General features: G+C 55.2%; 1 protein-coding gene across 1 annotated transcript in view; it reads left to right on the forward strand.

Annotated features, from left to right (window-relative positions):
• Positions 1-18,387, forward strand: part of LOC125345228 (histone-lysine N-methyltransferase SMYD3-like) — a gene marked incomplete at its 3' end in the record, with an annotated part of 73,685 nt that overhangs the window by 24,862 nt on the left and 30,436 nt on the right. The window contains exons 4-5 of the mRNA XM_048337444.1: positions 4,177-4,264; positions 9,094-9,268. Of these exons, the coding sequence (XP_048193401.1) occupies positions 4,177-4,264; positions 9,094-9,268 (263 nt within the window). The remainder of the gene's footprint in view (positions 1-4,176; positions 4,265-9,093; positions 9,269-18,387) is intronic.

An 18,387-nucleotide genomic window follows, 5' to 3' on the forward strand; every position in this document is an offset into this window, starting at 1 on the left:
GACTGCTACAGTCACACACACTGCAAATGAAGCTTTATTTCCCTCATGATTTTGAATTGCGAGACTTCCTAGTCTCTCTCCGGAGCACAAGCACTTTGTTTGAACTTTACTTTAAAAAGAATAAAAAATCCCTTCTTCCTCTTTTTAAGACACCAGAATTACTGAATTACTGGAAAGTTTATAAATGCTCATTACCTTGTTTCGTGCCCTACGTTCATCTCTCTCCAGTGCAGTCAGGTTAGGGTTTACTTGAGGATCGGGTAACAGGAAGCACTGGAAAGACGGCACCTTTCTCCCTTTCCTTTTCTTGTGAATAAGAACCGTCTGGAATTAGCTCATGCACAATGCTCGTCTCCAGCTCCTGGGAGGCAGGTGAGCCTGCGCGGGGAGCCGTCCTACCTGACGTCTAACCTGCAGGGCCCCGTGACCTCTTGCCAGGGATCTGCCCGGCATCCCTCCTGGACTTCATTCGCATGGCGGAAGAACATGACTCTCCTTCCTCGTGGCCGCTGACCCTGGCAGGTGCACTTCCTGCTCAGAAACCCAGGAGAAGCGTGTGGGGGTCAGATTCTCGTGTGTCATTGGGTACCTATGTTTACAGTGAGGGCTGCACACGGGGGATGGATACACGCGGCCTCTAACCCATTCAGGGACGAGGCCCAGACCCCTGTTGGCGAAGGAGAGCTCCGAGGCAGTAGAGCCAGCTCTGAGCGGCGAGTGCAGCCTTGCCCGTCGCTCACCGCCCTGGTTTGGGGAACTGGAAAGCAATCACCAAGCTTGCCTGCTCTTCTGTTAAGTAAATAAAGACTTAGGGGTCAGCCCACAGGAACAGCTAATCTGATTATGTTTGCTGCTGGTGGATTTTGTTAAGAATGTAATTCCCATATGAAATCGCTGGGTTGTGGGCCACGGCCTCACCTTGCCTGGTGGGAGGGTACTACGTTGTAAGGACTCCGCGGGAGGACGGGAGGATTTTAGTTTTCTTTTCACAGTATTTAAATACTGGGGTGTTTTGAATTTATTAACTCTCAGACTTGAGTTTTAACTTTCAAGCAACCCCGAGGGGAGGGGCATTCAGACTGCGCGGAGACGGTGTCGCGGCACTGCCCCATCCCAGACGGGCCAGGCCGAGCCGGCTTTGCAGCCTCTCCTGGGCAGAAGGGGTCGAAGAGCATCAGGACAGTTCCTGAAGCTTTCTTGGGCCTCGCCAGGTGCCACCGATGCTTCCCAGGACGCTGTGAGGACGTAGAGATGATGCCAGACACATCCAGAGAGTTTCCGAACGCAGGTCCTCTTCCGGCGGGCTGCAGAGGCCCCGGTGAGCGTTGGTTACGCTCGTGGCTCTGTGCTGAGCGTTTTGGAGCATTGGGAGCAGAGACTAAGCGCTGCCTCCGGGGGTAGATGGGGAAGGCCTGGGTGCACAGGCAGGGCCACAGGGGTCCCCGTGCTCCCGGGAGCACCGCAGGCCCCGAGGCTGCCTCAGCCCTGCAGCGGTGGCTCTCCTTGCCTTGCCCTGCAGCCCCCTCCCCACACGCCATCTTCGCTCAACGTGCCTGCAGCTTTGCCTCGTCGGCCAAGGGCCCACGAGCGGTCAGAGCAGGTGACATCGGTTACAGGAGGGCCATGTTCAAAGCTCCCGTGGCCGGAAGTGCAGAAGGCGCCCCGAGACTGCTGGACTCGTGCTGCGCCCGTGACAGGCCGTCATGGACTCCGGGGAGGAGGCGCCGGGCTCGTCTCCCGCACGCGCCCCCCGGCCTCGCGGGGCAGCCTCCGGGGCTGCTTCCCCCTCAGGAGCTCAGGGGAGAATCACCCCCCACTTGTCTCTCCCAGCCGGGAGGCGGCTAGGGCTCCTCGGCCCGTTCCTTCCTCGTCCCAAAGCCGGCCATGCTGAGGGAGCCCTGCTCACGCCCCTCACCGCCAGCCCCCCCCCCCCCCGCCTCTTCCTGGAGGCCGTCCAGGGGTGCCGGGCCTGCGTGGGCTGGGACAGCTGCCTGGCTTCAGGCCAGCCAATGACAGTCCTGCGTGCCCCCCAATTTCCCTTTCCCTGCCACGTCCTCGCAGCTCTGGGTCCCTCCAGGGCGTCCTGTTCTACCTTCCATGGGAGCAACAAGTAAGACGGTTTTCTCAGAGCCTGGGAATCTGCCGTGATGACATAGAAAGTTGGAAAGTGAGGTCCCAAGTGATTGCGCTGGTGGAGGCAGGAGGAAGATGGGGTGCTTCTGGGACTCCAGAAGACCAGCAAGGGCACGGAGCGGCACCATGTGTGCCCACGCACTCACGGGACACGCACGTCTCACTGCCTCCTCCCCCTCCCCCGGGGATCTCGCTTCCGTGGCTCTCAGTGGCAGGAAGTCTCGTGTTTTCCTGCCCTCCTGGGCCTGGGTGACGTGCAGGCTTTCCAGTGGGCACGTTAGGGGTCTCCAGGGACGCCGAGAAGGCCTGTGCACTCGCTGACTCCGCCCCCAGGATGGCGCACCCCCCTCCTCCCATGCTGAGCCCCGAGTGCGAGCGTGCGCAGTGCCTGGGAGCACTTCCGGGCTGCAGGTGCCCTGCGAGTCAGCGCCGCGGGCGGCTCTGCGGGTCCGCAGCTCCTGCTGCGTGCCGGCGTGGGCCAGGAGCTGGGGTTTTCAAAGTGATGTTCAAAGTGATGTAAGTGGGAATGGCCACTCGCAGCTGACCGCCGCCTCGTTGGGCCATGGGGGCTTAAAGACCTGAGACGCGAGCTGAGGATGTCCCAGTCCACGGCCGCGACTGAAGGACAAACAGCGCAGCCAGGGCACCAAGCCGGTACCGCTGGAAATGGCCCATCCGTGCTCAGGATTTCGGACACATTGCACGATGTCCCCGAATCTGGTTCTCAGGTTGATAATGGCTCTCGGGGAGCGGCGTGGCGGATCCCCTCTGATGTGGAGGGGAAGACTGTGTTCCTCTAAATTGCTTAGATTCACTGCGGAGAGGCAGAACTCAGACCCAGTTTCTGCTTCCCCCATGGCTGACCCAGCATGGCTGTGCCCTCCTGTCCCCCCTCCCTGCCCCCCAAGAACCCAGTTCTGGGCCACATGACCTGAGTCACTCATTCAAAATACTGATTGAGTCCCTACTGTGTCCAGCACTGCGTGTGCTGCTAGAAATACAGGAACCCTGCAAATCCCCTCGCTGGATGGGAGGGCGCGCTGAAGAAGGGGTTTTGAATCGTGTTTTTTAAATATTAGAGCTTTTTGTTCTAACTTGGATGGAAGTCAGAGTCACACAACTGGGTGTACAGGTGCTTCCCTTGGTTGATAACTTCTTCCTTACAACTTTATCTGAAGGCTTCCTAAGGAACCTTTTTTTCCCTCCATCTCTTTCATTCATCTTTTTAATAACAGTTCTACGGAACAAAAATGCTCAAACAACACAGCTCACTCAGCTTAGAGTGGGTTTTGTAGTCCACTTGCAGCTGTGTAGCCAGCGTCACGGTACAGTTAGGAGGTTTTCGACATCCCAGCAAGGAACACTGACCCATTAGCAGTCATTCCTCAGTTCCCCGGGCCACCCTGTCTCTACCCCTGTGGCTTTACCTGCTCGGACCTCCCGGGTGTCTTGCGCCTGGCTTCTTGGTGTAATAGTTTGAAGGCCCATGCACGTTGTAGCAGATACTGGCGCTCCACTTGCTTTATTGTTGCACAGTACCCATTGTACAGCTCCTTTACTTCCCGTCTGTGCTTTCACTAGTTGATGGACACTTCAGTTGTCCTTCTGGCTATTGTGAACTATGAGTAATTAGTGTGCAAGGTTTTTTCGAGAACACTTTGGTCTCTCTTTCATCTGCGTCGAGGGGTGCATGATACGGCGGCTCTGTGGTTAAACCTTCGATGAACTGAAAAGACTGTAGTTGTGCCATGGTACATTGCCACCAGCTGAGTGTGAACACCTCAGTTTCTCTGCATCCCCGCCAGTGCTTCCTGCTGTCTATCTTTGGGGTTCTAGGTACACTAGCGGGTATGAGAAAGTGTCTTACTGTGGGTTTGAGCTGTGTTTCCCTGAGGGTGAATGCTGGTGAGCCGATTCTCACCCCTTGTGCTCATAGGCTGTTTACATGTTTTCCTTAGAGAAATGTCTGTTCAGACCCTTTGCTCGTTGTATCATTATTTATTTGTCTTTTTTCCCACCTGTCTTTCAACGTGGCCCGTGCAGGATGCTGACATGCTAACCGGTGATGAGCACGTGTGGAAGGAAGTTCGAGAATCCCTGAAGAAAATTGAAGAACTGAAGGCACAGTGGAGTATCCTTGGGCCTGTGGGTGCATCTGGGAAGCGGTGGGTGCTATTGGGATGGCTGGTTATTGCTTGGAGCTTGGGGTACCGAGGCCAGGGGCAAGGTCGGGGCTCTCTATAAGTTTTCCTCCGCGTCCTGGCCTCGGGCTGTGTCTCTGGACCAGCCAGTTGTTTGGCTATTAGAAGGGAGATTGTAGTAAGATCAGCAGGGAGCCTTCCCACCAGTAGATAACATGGCCTTGTTGTAGGACAGGTGGCAGTGGTTTCTTTATGTGTCAATGGTAACAAACTCCTAGATTCTCCTCTCCCACTCACCTTCATTTCTCAAGAAAATATAGAATCCTTGTGATCTAGTAACGTGGACCCCCAGAGCCAGGAGACGCCCAAGCTGACCGTGCGGCGAGGGGATGCTGCCCAGTAAGTCCTCAGCACAAGTGGGGAGGAGCCCGGGCCAGCCAGGCTCACAGCACGGGAGGCAGCACGTCACGGGGGGCTCCGGGAAGGCCCTCGGGTGCCTGGCCACGCTGGAGGCGTCTGGAGTTGAGGTCAGGACCTGCTGGGGCAGAGGCCGAGGAGGAGGATTCCATGAGGGTGGAGTGGACACCCTGGGAAGACGGAGGCGGCAGGAAGAAAAGGGCTGCCCCAGGTTCAGCCCGTGCCTTGTTAGTTATGCTGTAGGCATTAAGAAAATCTATAGTCGGTTTAAAAACAAAACAAATTATGAAGGACAGGGAGAGTAGGTAGATGGCTGTTTCTACTTTTAAAGATAAAGTACATAATTTCAGAAATGGGTTGTCCGGTGAGTTTGCTAGCAGTTTGACTTAGAATCTAGAAGTGGGTTAATGGGGAACAAAAAGAAAGCGGATCTCTGGATCCTGCTTGGATTCACTAAGAGCAGGTATGCCAACGAGCCGGGGGCTTTTTTTTGGTACGGTTCATATCTAGATTTCTGGATCCTGCGTGGATTCACTAAGAGCAGGTATGCCAACGAGCCATGGGCTTTTTTTTGGTACGGTTCATATCTAGATTTCGTAAAGGAGTTTGGAAAATGCGGTCAAGAAATTTATGTTAGATACCAGCAGAACCAGGTACCTTACCAGATGATCCAGTAACCACGGTGAAAGCATGAAGAAGCTCCTCAGTTGCTTTCACCCTGGACGGCTGCTCTGTTGCCACATCCCGCCTGGCCAGCCTGGGATTCAGCGTCTCCAGGAGAAGTAAAGAGCCCAGGCTCATCAACCCCCAGAGGACCCTGAAGAACAGCCAGGGCGGCAGAGAGCAAACCATAGGATCAACGACACAGTAGACTTCCGCAAGTTTGAAGGGCAGCTGAGCTTTAGGGCAACAATTGGCAACAGCGCATATAAGATTTTCTGTTTCAGTCTAGAAATTCAGGACTGTAAATATGCATAAAGCATAACAGCAGAATACGTAAAGGAATTACACGGCTGTGATAAGTAGCACAATGTAATACAAATACAAAAAAGTGTGATCGTGGACTACAGATACGTAGACTACAAACTAAGATGATCACAGCTGTAACGTTATGTTCACCTTGGGGCAGGCAGGGCGTGGATAAAGGACGTGTTGACTGAATACGTTACGAGACTACAAGAGTCAAGTGGGTTGGAAGAATGGAGAAAACGGCCTGCCCTAGGAACAGGAGGCCCGCCGCGTTCATAGGCCCAGAGTCCTGCTCTGCGGTGTGGGGGGGGGGGCCCGCTCGCCGTGGTCCTGTGGGATGGAATCGGGGCCTGTGGATGGCCACGCTCTGAGTCACTCTCACCTGGATAGAGTCTTACTGAAAACCGACTCTGCGCCGGGCACTTTGCTGATCCTAATTTACCTCAGGTGAAGTTAGGGGACGCAGCGCGGCCCACAGCCCCCCCAGTTGTGAGGAAGGAAGCATGCACATCAGTGCCTGCTGTAGGGAAGGTGGCCTTACCAGGGGGTGCTGGGACCTGCAAGGGGCGTGAGGTGGCCTAGTAGGAACGAGGCCCGTAGATCATTGGGAGCCTGCCCTCCAGGGGGTCAGGGGACCCTGGTCTCCCAGCGTCTCACCCCGTCTTGGTTTGAGGTGCGAGCCCTTGTTCTGACACGCCATGTGGTGCCCACTGGCCCGCAGGGCAGACCGAGCCTGCCGTCGCTTCAGGCGTCGTCTGCCCTGGCGTCCTATCGCGGCGTCAAGCTGGCGAGCGGGGTGCGGGTGGCGAGGCGTGCTCAGAGGAGCAACAGACACCCCGCAGCGACTGGGGGCGTAGGAGAGTCTCACCAAGGGAGCGCAACCGTGCCATCTGGGAGAATGGGGAGTGGAGGCTGACGAGAAAGAGGGAGGAACTGCGAAAAGGTGACACGCCGCGTGGGAAAAGATGAGCCGGGGCGCCGGGGCGTGGGCAGAGGGTCAGGGTTCACCGGCGAGAGGAGACCCCGGGGTGGCGAGGGTCAGGAGGAGAATGGGAAAGGTGAGCGAGCGCTCCGCTCCTAGGTGCTCCGGCTCCCTCTCCTCCCTTCCTGTCGGCCTGTGCTCCCTGAGTGTGTCCTGGCCCCCGCCGGCCGGTTTGTGGCCCCGCACCGGGTGGCGCACACCTCCTGGCCGGAGCAGAGCAACGGGTGGTCAGCACCAGCCGGTGCCAGGGGCGAAATCGTGAGCAAACGCGCCTTGGCGTCTGCTTGGGGAAAAGCCTCTTAGTTCACATGACTCGGTGTTTTGTTCACTAGGGTGTTGTACAGGAAAGGCTTGCCAAGCGGCGCTGCCAGTGTTGTTCTGGGAGCCTGGCACCTGTCCTTCCCAGCTTGGGGGAGTTCCGGTAGATGATGTCTGTGCGTGACTGCAGACACTCACATCTGGCTTCAGCAACTATGGCTGCTCACCTCAGACCTCTTTCGAAAGAGTGGGAACGCGTAGGAACGAATAGGCAAATAATAGTGACAGGCAAACAGCCCAGTATTAAAATAAGGTGCACGTCTCGCCACAGGAGTGTCTGCCATTGCGCAAGAGGCAGTCATTTCTCCTGACAGTTCGTCAGATAGCTCATCCTGGCAGGAAGAGCCACGAGGTGAGCCCAGCAATCTGTCACAGCATCAGTGGGCTGCTAGGAAATTGTTCCTCCCGCCTCTGGGGATACTCCTGGCGAACCGTCAACACCCTTGTCGGGGGAACGCAGAAGCGAGTCACTGGCCCACCGTCTTCTGGGACGCAGCTTCGGGGGCTCCATGGGGCCCTGCGGTGTGTGGAACTCCCAGGGGGGCCGTGCCCTGGGTTAGGTGCTCTGCTAAGCTGGTCAGGACAGGTGTTGCTGCCCCTCGCTCAGTGTGGCGGGTACAGATGGACGCTGGAAGGGTGGGCTTTGCTGGGAGAGGAGTAAGGGGCTGTGTGGATAGTAGGCCAACCTGGGGTGCACTCCCCGCGGCTCTGTGAGCGCTCTGGACCTGGGGTGCGCTCCCCGCGGCTCTGTGAGCGCCCCGGACCTGGGGTGCGCTCCCCGCGGCTCTGTGAGCGCTCCGGACCTGGGGTGCGCTCCCCGTGGCTCTGTGAGCTCCCATGAACAGCTTGGGGGTGGGAGTGGGTGCTGGTGCGGGGCGCGGGGCCTGTGGGGGTCCGAACGAGTTGACACCCGCCAGCAACACCGCCTTTCCCACAGCCTGATCCTGCAGGCGGGAAGGGGGAGGGCCCCGCACCTGCGGCACTGTTCTCTGTGCAGAGGGCGTCCCCCGTGCCCACTAACCCCGGGGATGGGACCGCAGCCATCACAGACACCCCCATCCCACTTTGTGTGACCTGCAGCGTGTCCAAGCACTTTGGCCACCGAGCGAGCCTAGCTGAACAGCGACAGCCGCCATCCAGGACAGCACCGTGGCTGCTGCAGCCCAAGTGTGGAGACGTTTCTCCCAGCCGCGCTCCAGCCTGGGGCGCGTGCAGAGCTGAGCTGCCCTGGCCGGGGGAGGGGAGGGGGTGGGGAGGAGAGGGGAGGGGGAGGGCCACTTCCAAACCAGCGTCCCCTGGGCTTGCGTTCAAGCTGGGTGCGGTGTGAGGTCCCCAGGCAGGTCCGCAGAGGCTCAGGATGCCACGTCCCCTGCCCCCCGACTGCCTCAGTGAAATGGAGGGAAACGGGGTGCGGTGGCGCACCGATCACCTAGAGAGAGGGGAGCGTGCGGGTGCTAGGAGGGGAGCACTGGGTCTTCTCATTCTTTCCCTTTGCTCCCCGTTTATCGTCATAAGCCGTAATCGTTGATTAAGGTTTGCCTCACCTTTGCTTCATAATATTTCTTAAAAAAACAAATGTGAACTGATGCGGTAGCCGCGAGCCCCAGTGCCGCTGCCTTTGGTTTCGTGTGCGCTTGAGACGCAGGAGCCACGGGCGGGACCTGCAGCCCCCACCCCACCCCCGACGTCAGGAGCGCACACTGCCAGGGGAAATAACTGAAACGGAACAAAGGCCTTGCACCTCAAAGTTGAGCAAACCGCTTCCTCCCTGTCGTGACTCGGCGTCCGGGGGACGCGTGGAGCGGGGGTTTCATGGCGAGGCTTTGGGGGGAACGCGAGGCATGGGGGGACGTGTGGAGCAGGAGTTTCAGGACGAGGCTTTGGGGGGACGCGTGGGGCGGGAATGGTTCTTCAGGATTTCCACCCCCCGGAGCCCAGGCCGGGGTAGAAGGTGGTTTGTTGAGGTCCGCAGATTTTACTTGGCCAGGCTGCCCAGGGCACGCGTGTTTGTTTCTTGCGCGCTTTCCGCGGCGCGCGCACGCTGCGCTCTCCTCGCCCCTGTGCGGGGCTCCCCTGGGCCTCCAGCAGGATCTCCGTGGACGTGAGCGAATCCTTAACCACGCGCGATGGCAGAGTGGGAGCAGGTGCTGGCCCTGTGCCAGGCGATCATAAGCAGCAACTCGGAGCGGCTTCCAGACCTCAACATCTACCAGCTCAAGGTGCTCGACTGCGCCATGGACGCCTGCATCCACCTGGGCCTCCTGGAGGAGGCGCTCTTCTACGGCGTGCGCACCATGGAGCCCTACCGGTGAGGCCAGGCCCGCGGCGGGGGGCGGCGGGGGCAGGCGGGGGGCACGGTGCCTGACACCAACCTCCTACCACGCACTCAGCGGGGGGGGGGGGGAAGGGGGCAATGCCCACACGTCCTGCAGCCGTCTCGGGGTGCGGGGGGGGGAAGGGGGCAATGCCCACACGTCCTGCAGCCGTCTCGGGGTGCGCGGAGGGAAGGGGGCAATGCCCACACGTCCTGCAGCCGTCTCGGGGTGCGCAGGGGGAAGGGGGCAATGCCCACACGTCCTGCAGCCGTCTCGGGGTGCGGGGGGGGAAGGGGGCAATGCCCACACGTCCTGCAGCCGTCTCGGGGTGCGCGGAGGGAAGGGGGCAATGCCCACACGTCCTGCAGCCGTCTCGGGGTGCGGGGGGGGAAGGGGGCAATGCCCACACGTCCTGCAGCCGTCTCGGGGTGCGGGGGGGGGGAAGGGGGCAATGCCCACACGTCCTGCAGCCGTCTCGGGGTGCGCGGGGGGAAGGGGGCAATGCCCACACGTCCTGCAGCCGTCTCGGGGTGCGGGGGGGGGAAGGGGGCAATGCCCACACGTCCTGCAGCCGTCTCGGGGTGCGGGGGGGGGAAGGGGGCAATGCCCACACGTCCTGCAGCCGTCTCGGGGTGCGCGGGGGGAAGGGGGCAATGCCCACACGTCCTGCAGCCGTCTCGGGGTGCGGGGGGGGGAAGGGGGCAATGCCCACACGTCCTGCAGCCGTCTCGGGGTGCGGGGGGGGGGAAGGGGGCAATGCCCACACGTCCTGCAGCCGTCTCGGGGTGCGCGGGGGGAAGGGGGCAATGCCCACACGTCCTGCAGCCGTCTCGGGGTGCGGGGGGGGAAGGGGGCAATGCCCACACGTCCTGCAGCCGTCTCGGGGTGCGCGGAGGGAAGGGGGCAATGCCCACACGTCCTGCAGCCGTCTCGGGGTGCGGGGGGGGAAGGGGGCAATGCCCACACGTCCTGCAGCCGTCTCGGGGTGCGGGGGGGGGAAGGGGGCAATGCCCACACGTCCTGCAGCCGTCTCGGGGTGCGGGGGGGGGGGAAGGGGGCAATGCCCACACGTCCTGCAGCCGTCTCGGGGTGCGGGGGGGGGAAGGGGGCAATGCCCACACGTCCTGCAGCCGTCTCGGGGTGCGGGGGGGGGGAAGGGGGCAATGCCCACACGTCCTGCAGCCATCTCGGGGTGCGGGGGGGGGGGGAAGGGGGCAATGCCCACACGTCCTGCAGCCGTCTCGGGGTGCGGGGCAGGTGCGGGTGCTGGCGGGTCGTTCACGGTGCCCGCGTCAGCTGGTCAGAGTCACGTGCTGGTCCGCTCTGGGCCGGGTGGGCCGGGGCTGCCTGTAGCCAAGGACGCGGACAGCTCGGCCTGGGTTATGAGGATGAGCGCATGGCCGTCCGTCCGCCCTAATGTGAAATCCGCTTTACAATGCGACGCCGGGACGGAGCCACACCTCCCCGTGAGTGTGCACGTGCCGTGCCCCGCCCCACCCGGCCAAGCTGCGCCTGCGCCTTGGAGGACACGTGCCCCGCCCACCCGGCCAAGCTGCGCCGCGCCTGCGCCTTGGAGGACACGTGCCCCGCCCCACCCGGCCACGCTGCGCCGCGCCTGCGCCTTGGAGGACACGTGCCCCGCCCCACCCGGCCACGCTGCGCCGCGCCTGCGCCTTGGAGGACACGTGCCCCGCCCCACCCGGCCACGCTGCGCCGCGCCTGCGCCTTGGAGGACACGTGCCCCGCCCCACCCGGCCACGCTGCGCCTGCGCCTGCGCCTTGGAGGACACGTGCCCCGCCCCACCCGGCCGCGCTGCGCCTGCGCGCCTTGGAGGACACGTGCCCCGCCCCACCCGGCCGCGCTGCGCCGCGCCTGCGCCTTGGAGGACACGTGCCCCGCCCCACCCGGCCACGCTGCGCCTGCGCCTGCGCCTTGGAGGACACGTGCCCCGCCCCACCCGGCCGCGCTGCGCCTGCACCTTGGAGGACACGTGCCCCGCCCCACCCGGCCGCGCTGCGCCGCGCCTGCGCCTTGGAGGACACGTGCCCCGCCCCACCCGGCCGCGCTGCGCCTGCGCCTGCACCTTGGAGGACACGTGCCCCGCCCCACCCGGCCATGCTGCGCCTGCGCCTGCACCTTGGAGGACACGTGCCGCTCCTCACCCGGCTGCGCTGCGCCTGCGCCTTGGAGGACACGTGCCCCGCCCCACCCGGCCGCGCTGCGCCTGCGCCTTGGAGGACACGTGCCCCGCCCCACCCGGCCGCGCTGCGCCTGCGCCTTGGAGGACACGTGCCCCGCCCCACCCGGCCACGCTGCGCCCGCGCCTTGGAGGACACGTGCCCCGCCCCACCCGGCCGCGCTGCACCTGCGCCTTGGAGGACACGTGCCGCTCCTCACCCGGCCGCGCTGCGCCTGCGCCTTGGAGGACGCCCTCCTTCCGCGCTCCCGTCGTTCCTCTTCACCCAGCAGGTTTCCTCCGCTCTTAGGATGCAGTGTAATACTGTTGCTTTCAGAAAGCAAGTTAGAGATAGGTTCATCAAATGTCTGATCGTTACTAGTGGCCTACAAGATGTCTCCCTGGAGGGTCTGTGTGCGAATCCACAGTGCGCGCATGGTCCTTGGCCTTGAGCATTACAGCTGGAAGATCTTTCAGAAACCACTCAGACAAATCCTAGTTCTAAGTTGAGTCCGGTGCCGCAAGTTCACTGGCCACTTGACTGTTCCCGGAGCTTGGAATGTGCTCTCCTTCAGAGACGGTGCCACAAAACGTGGGGGCCCCGCGCAGGGCGGAGCGCCGCCCCGGGGGCCCCGCGTAGGGTAGGCAGAGCGCCGCCCCGGGGGCCCCGCATGGTCAAAGCGCCACCAGCCTCGTTTCACCAAGTGCATAGAAAATGGTGATGGTGGGGTGCAGGAAGTGAACACAGACTAGCTTTAAATTGAGTGGCACATTAAGCTAAATGAAAATTAAACTTGGTTCTTTTCAGAGAGTGATCGGGAGACACAGAACCCCTTTGGGTCTTAAGGTAACTCAGAACATTTCCACGTTGTTAGTTTTTTTTTTTTGGCCAGTCCTGGGCCTTGGACTCAGGGCCTGAGCACTGTCCCTGGCTTCTTCCCGCTCAAGGCTAGCACTCTGCCTCTTGAGCCACTGCGCCGCTTCTGGCCATTTTCTGTATATGTGGTGCTGGGGAATCGAACCTAGGGCCTCGTGTATCCGAGGCAGGCACTCTTGCCACTAGGCTATATCCCCAGCCCCCCACGTTGTTAGTTTTGACAGCCTCCCCGCACCCCCTAACCAGGAGACCCCCCCCCCCCAGGCTGCTCAAGGACCTAGCACTCCTCATTAGCACCGACTTGGACCACGCCTTTAACAGACGCCTGTGAGGGCCATTCCAGATCCGAGCTCAGCAGATAGGAAGACAAAAACCACCCTCATCTGCAAGTACTTGCCCCATGCCCAAAGAAAAGGGGCTAGAAATTGCTTTCCTGAACTTTCTTTCCTAGGAGTGGCCACGCTGAACACATCCAGAGCCCCACGTGGCTCAGTGTGTTTCTTGTGTCTGTGAGAAGTGGGAGCAAGCAGGCCTAGGCTGCCAGAAGCTCCCCTCATGGTTAGGTTCAGGACACTATGGGATTTCTTCCGTGTCTCCTTTCCCTCTTCCTTTTTTCCACCCTCACAGTGTTTTCCCCCTCAGCACTGTTCCCGTGGCCTCTTCCCCTTAATCCTCCTTCCCTCCTCAGATTTCCTGGGGGAGGCTCAGTCCCAGGCCAGCAGTTAAACCTGCCTGCAGGATGAAAAACAGGAGCAGAGAGGAGCCAGCGGTCTAGCAGTCACAAAGAAGGGGGAATGGGATGGTGCTCCGGCGCGTGGTTTGCACTGTTCTTTTTCACTTTTCAGTGTGGTAGAGGCACCTATAGCTTTTACTCCTCACTGGAACGCATGTGAGGTCATGAGTGTAACAGGGGCTTTACATCCGGCCCCGTTCTTCTGCGGTTCATCAGCGATGTTGTGATTAACGTCTCTATCCTTGATTCTCAGTGTACTGGTGCGGTTCGGTTGGACCCTTAGTTTAAGTCCTTGTGATACATTTCTAAATGTCAACTCGCTGTGTTATGAGGTTTGCTTGTTTTTTACTGTGCTGTGTTAAATAGTACTTATTAAAGATCCATCATGACACTTCCACTCATGTATTAACATATTTTGATTATATTCGCTCTCTCTACTTCTCTTTCTTAGCCCTCACTCCTCTGCCCCCTTTTCCCTAGCCCTCCTCCTTTCTTAACAATCCTCCTTTTACTTTCATGACCTTCTTTTTGTTTCATTTCCTCCTAGCTTTGGCAAATGATAGAAAACATGTGCTACTTACTTGTCTTTATGGGACTGGCTTATTTCACATAGCACAGTGATCTCCAGTCCTGCCCATTTCCCAGTAAACAACATAATTTCATTCCCTTTAATGGCTAGGTAAAAGTCCATTGTATATATTATACTGTGTTTTCTTTATCCATCTGTCCTTTGGTGGATACCTAGGCTGGTCCCATAATTCAGCTCTTGTGAGTAATGCTGAGATAAACATGGGTGTGCATGTGTCTCTGTGGTAAGCTGACTTTAATTCTTTTTAGTACACACCAAAAGTAGCATATATGGATTAAGTGGGAGTTCTGTTTTCAATTTTTAAGGAACTCCCATGTTCTCTCCATAGTGACTGAGCTGACAGACCACCCCAGGCAGGGCATAAAGCTCCTTTTACTCTACCTTCTCTCCTGCATTTCTTGTGATTCATTTTCTTTATAGTAGCCTTTGTGACTGGGGTAATTTGCATTTCCCTCATGGCTAAGGATGTTGAATTTTTTTGCATGTATTTATTGGCCATTGGTACCTTTGTTCAATTCCTTTGTACATTTATTGATTGGATTTAATTTGGGTGTTTGTTTAGTATCTTGAAATCTTCACTTTAAATATTAATCCTCTGACAGATGACTATTTGGAAAAATATATCCTATTCTGTAGGCTGTCTTTTTCACTATGGTAAGTGTTTCATTTGCTGTGCAGAAGCTTTTCAATTTAATTCTTGTTCTTTTGCCTGAGCTATTGAGGTCCTTTTCAGAAAGCACCAACTCCTATATCTTGAAATGATACTCTTAAAGTTTCACCTAGTAGCTACAGATTCGTGGGCCTTACATTAAGTCTCTCATCCATTTTGAGTTGGCTTTTGTACAGGGTAAGAGAATCTACTTTCAGTCTTCTATCTGAGGATATCCAGTTTCTCTAGCACCACTTATTGAAGCTGTCAACTTTACAGTGTATGCTTTTGGTATCCTTGCTAAGGATCAAATGGAAGTAGTTGCTTGGGCTTATTTCTGACTCTTCTATTAGTCTGTGTATCTGGTTTCATTCCAGTACCATGATGTTTTTCTTACCGTGGCTCTACAGTATACTTTGAAGTCAGGTATTATAATACCTCTAAAACTGTTCTTCCAAGGATTGCTTTTGTTTATTTGGAGTTGTGTTTCCATATAGATTTCAGAATTGATTTTTTTCTTATTTCTGTGAAAAATGTCCTTTGGATTTTGATGGGAATTGCATTGAAACTGTAAATTGCTTTTGATAGCATGACCATCTTATAAATACTTACTCTGCAGATCTATGAATATGACAGGTTGTTCCATCTTGTATCTTTCTACTTGGCTGAAAGCAAATGAGGTCTAAGACCCTTTTACTAGAATGTTTAGAATCTTTTAAGTGTAGGATCATGGTGCCTACAATCAGGAACAATTTGACTTCTTTATTTTTTATTTTTATTTTTTTCTCTCTCTTTTATTTTTTTCTCTCGTTTTATCGCTGTGGCTAAGAATTCAAGTACTGTATTGAATATAAGTGGCTCTACTGGATATCTGTGACTTGATCCTAATTTTCAAGGAAATTATTCCAGTTTTCCCCCACTCAGTACAATTTTGGCTATAGGTATATTATATGTAGCATGTATGATGTTGAGATGTAAAACCTCTGTTCCTAGTTTCTTTAAGGCTTTTATCATGATAAATTATTGGATTCATTTGTTAAAAGGCAACTCCCAATTACTTAAAGATAAATTTTAAAAAGAAGACAAGTTGTTTGGGGCTGGGAATGTGACTTAGTGGTAGAGTGCTTGGCTGGCATGCATGAAGCCCTGGGTTTGATTCCTCAGAAAAGGCCAGAAGTGGTGCTGTGGCTCAAGTGGTAGATTGCTAGCCTTGAGCAAAAAAGAAGCCAGGGACAGTGTCCAGGCCCTGAGTTCAAGCCCTAGGACTGGACAACAAAGGGGGAGGGAGGAGAAGAAAGAAGAATTAAAAAGAATAGAAGGTAGTTTTATTTTGTGAAAGGCTTTTTCTGTACCTGTTAGGTATTACATGTATTTATTTACCTACCTACTTGTGGTACTGGGATTTTCAATTTAGAGCTTTGTGATTGCTAGACAGGTGCTTTATCAGACTCAGGTCACATCTCCATATTTTTTTTTGCCTTGGTTATTTCTGAAGTGGATCTCATTTTTCCCAGGCTATCCTAGACTATGAACCATTTGTTTCATGCTGTAGCTAAGATAATAGGTGTGAACCAGCATACTTATGAACTTTTATGTGTAGATTTGTCTTAAACCACAGTCCTCCCAATCTCAGCCTCTCACATAGCTGGGATGATAGGCCCATAACACTGTGCCCAATTGTTGGTTGAGTTGAGGTCTTGTGAACTAGAGGTCCTTCTGATCTATGTCTTCCAAATAGCTAAGACTAGTGGTGTGAGCCATGGGTGCCATGTTGATTGATTTCTGTATGTTAAACCATGGATGCCATGTTTATTGATATGTTTATTGATTTGTGTATGTTAAACCATCCTTGCATTTCTGGACTGAAGTCAACTTGATTTTGATGTATGATCTTTTTATATGTGTTGATGAGTTCCGTTTGTAAACATTTTATTGAAGATTTTTCCATCTATGTTCATCAAGGAAATTGCCCTATAGTTTTTCTTTTTTCTCTTTTTTTGGGTGGGGTATCTTATCAAGTTTTGGCATCAGAATAATACTGGCATCACAGAATGAGTTTGGAAGTGTTTCCCTTTTTGTATTGTGAAATAGGTTGAGAGTCATTGATACTAGTTATTTACAGTTGTGTAAGAGTCAGCAATGGATCCATTTGGTCCTGGACTTTTCTGAGATGGGAGGTTTTGTATTACTACTTAAATCTCATTCTTCCTTATCGTTTAAGTTTTGTATCTTCTTGGTTCAATTTTAATAGGTGGAGTATGAAGTTTCAAAATATTCTCTGATAATGTTCTGTATTTCAGTGTATTTCAGTGGCATCTTTTTATTTTCAGAAACCAACTCTTTTTCTCCTTGATTCTTTGCATTGTTTTATTAGTTTTCATTTTGTTAATTTTCTCTCCAATCTTTACTATTTTTTCCCTTCCACTAATTTTGGAATTGACTGGTCTTTATTTTATAAGACCTTTGGATATATCATCAAGCTGAGTGTCCACTGACCACAAGCTCAGAGCTGTTTCTGCAGTGGGCTGCAGGTGATAGCACTGTCCTTTCTCTAGAAGTCATGGTTACTGACTTCTATGTCCTTTACATTCCTAGCTCCCCTCCTGCTTACGCTCAGTAGGACCACATCAGATACCTTTCCCCACCTTTCCTCATCCAGGACATCTCTTACAGCCACCTCATACCCACACACGACATCCCGAATGTTCCTTGTCTCTTGTTTACAGGTTCCCATAGTACCTTCGTCTCAAACATTAACCCCCCTTCCTCTCTCAAGATGGCATCTCGCTATCCAAGATATGTTATGTTTAACATATGGTTTAACATAGACAAATCGATAAGCATAGTGATCAGTAAACATGGCATCCATGGTTTAACATATGTCTCTCCAGTGCTTGCCTGCCCCCGGGGGTGTCACTGTCATGTCCAACCCCCACACTGGATGGAAGGCTTGCCTGGCTTTACCTTATGGTTGTGATTTTGGCTTCTTCTTCCCACTAGGAAGCCACCCACGATTGGAGCTCCAGATTGTATAACCCTTCTGTGTCTCCATGGCTTTTCTCTGTCTTGTTGCCTCATTCATGATTCCCGATGCTCTTCCCTCAAGAAACATATTACCTTCTAAATTGCCCTGACTCTTCTCACTCATAGAGTTCCAGAAGAAGCTTCTAACCCACCATCTTAACCCTAACGCAGCTTCACTTCATAATATTCATTTTTTTTTTTTTTGTCCAGTCCTGGGCCTTGGATTCGGGGCCTGAGCACTGTCCCTGGCTTCTTTTTGCTCAAGGCTAGCACTCTGCCACTTGAGCCACAGCGCCACTTCTGGCCATTTTCTATATATGTGGTGCTGGGGAATCGAACCCAGGGCCTCATGTATACAAGGCAAGCTCTCTCGCCACTAGGCCATATCCCCAGCCCCATAATATTCATTTTTAATGTGCTTAACTGCCCCCAAATTATCCCCCTGCCAAAGTTTCACTTTTGTGATGCCAGTCCCTCCATGGCCTCCCGTCCTCTTCCTTCCCACAGTTGTCCAGATTGGGAGCCCCCAAACTGGGCCAGGACCAGCAAGGGAGCACATCACTTTTTTTTTCCTGTCATCTCACAGTATGTAGCAGAACTTCTAATGTCAAGCCAGGGTTAATAATCCTGTGTCATTGCTACTTTCCATTCAACTGTACCCAGACCAAGGTTCCCATGCCCAGGGAAAGAACCCCCACCTTCAGCTCTCTCCCCATTCTGAGTTCTCACCTCTATAAAGGGGCCCATCTCCTCAACTCTAATGCTGTATGCTGTAGGGCTGTGCCTGGTGTCTGCAGAACCAGCTGTTTGCTGCTTGGGCCTTCCTCCTGGGAGAAGAGCTTTCCTGGCTCCCTGTACTCACCACCTACATCGCAGATGCTCCTTTGCCAGGACAAGTCCTATAGGTGTGGCTCACCCCATCCAGTTCCAACTTCCCTTGGCCCCTGAGCCACCAAGCCAGGCCAGAGCATGAGAACTGCTTCTTCTCTTTTGTATTTGCCTGACTCCCATAAAGCTCCTCCCTGTGGAGCAAGGAGGCCATGGTCCAGCCTGTGGCTAGGCC

This window comes from Perognathus longimembris, unplaced genomic scaffold, assembly GCF_023159225.1.
Source record: "Perognathus longimembris pacificus isolate PPM17 unplaced genomic scaffold, ASM2315922v1 HiC_scaffold_5425, whole genome shotgun sequence".
In the NCBI taxonomy this organism is placed as follows: domain Eukaryota; kingdom Metazoa; phylum Chordata; class Mammalia; order Rodentia; family Heteromyidae; genus Perognathus; species Perognathus longimembris.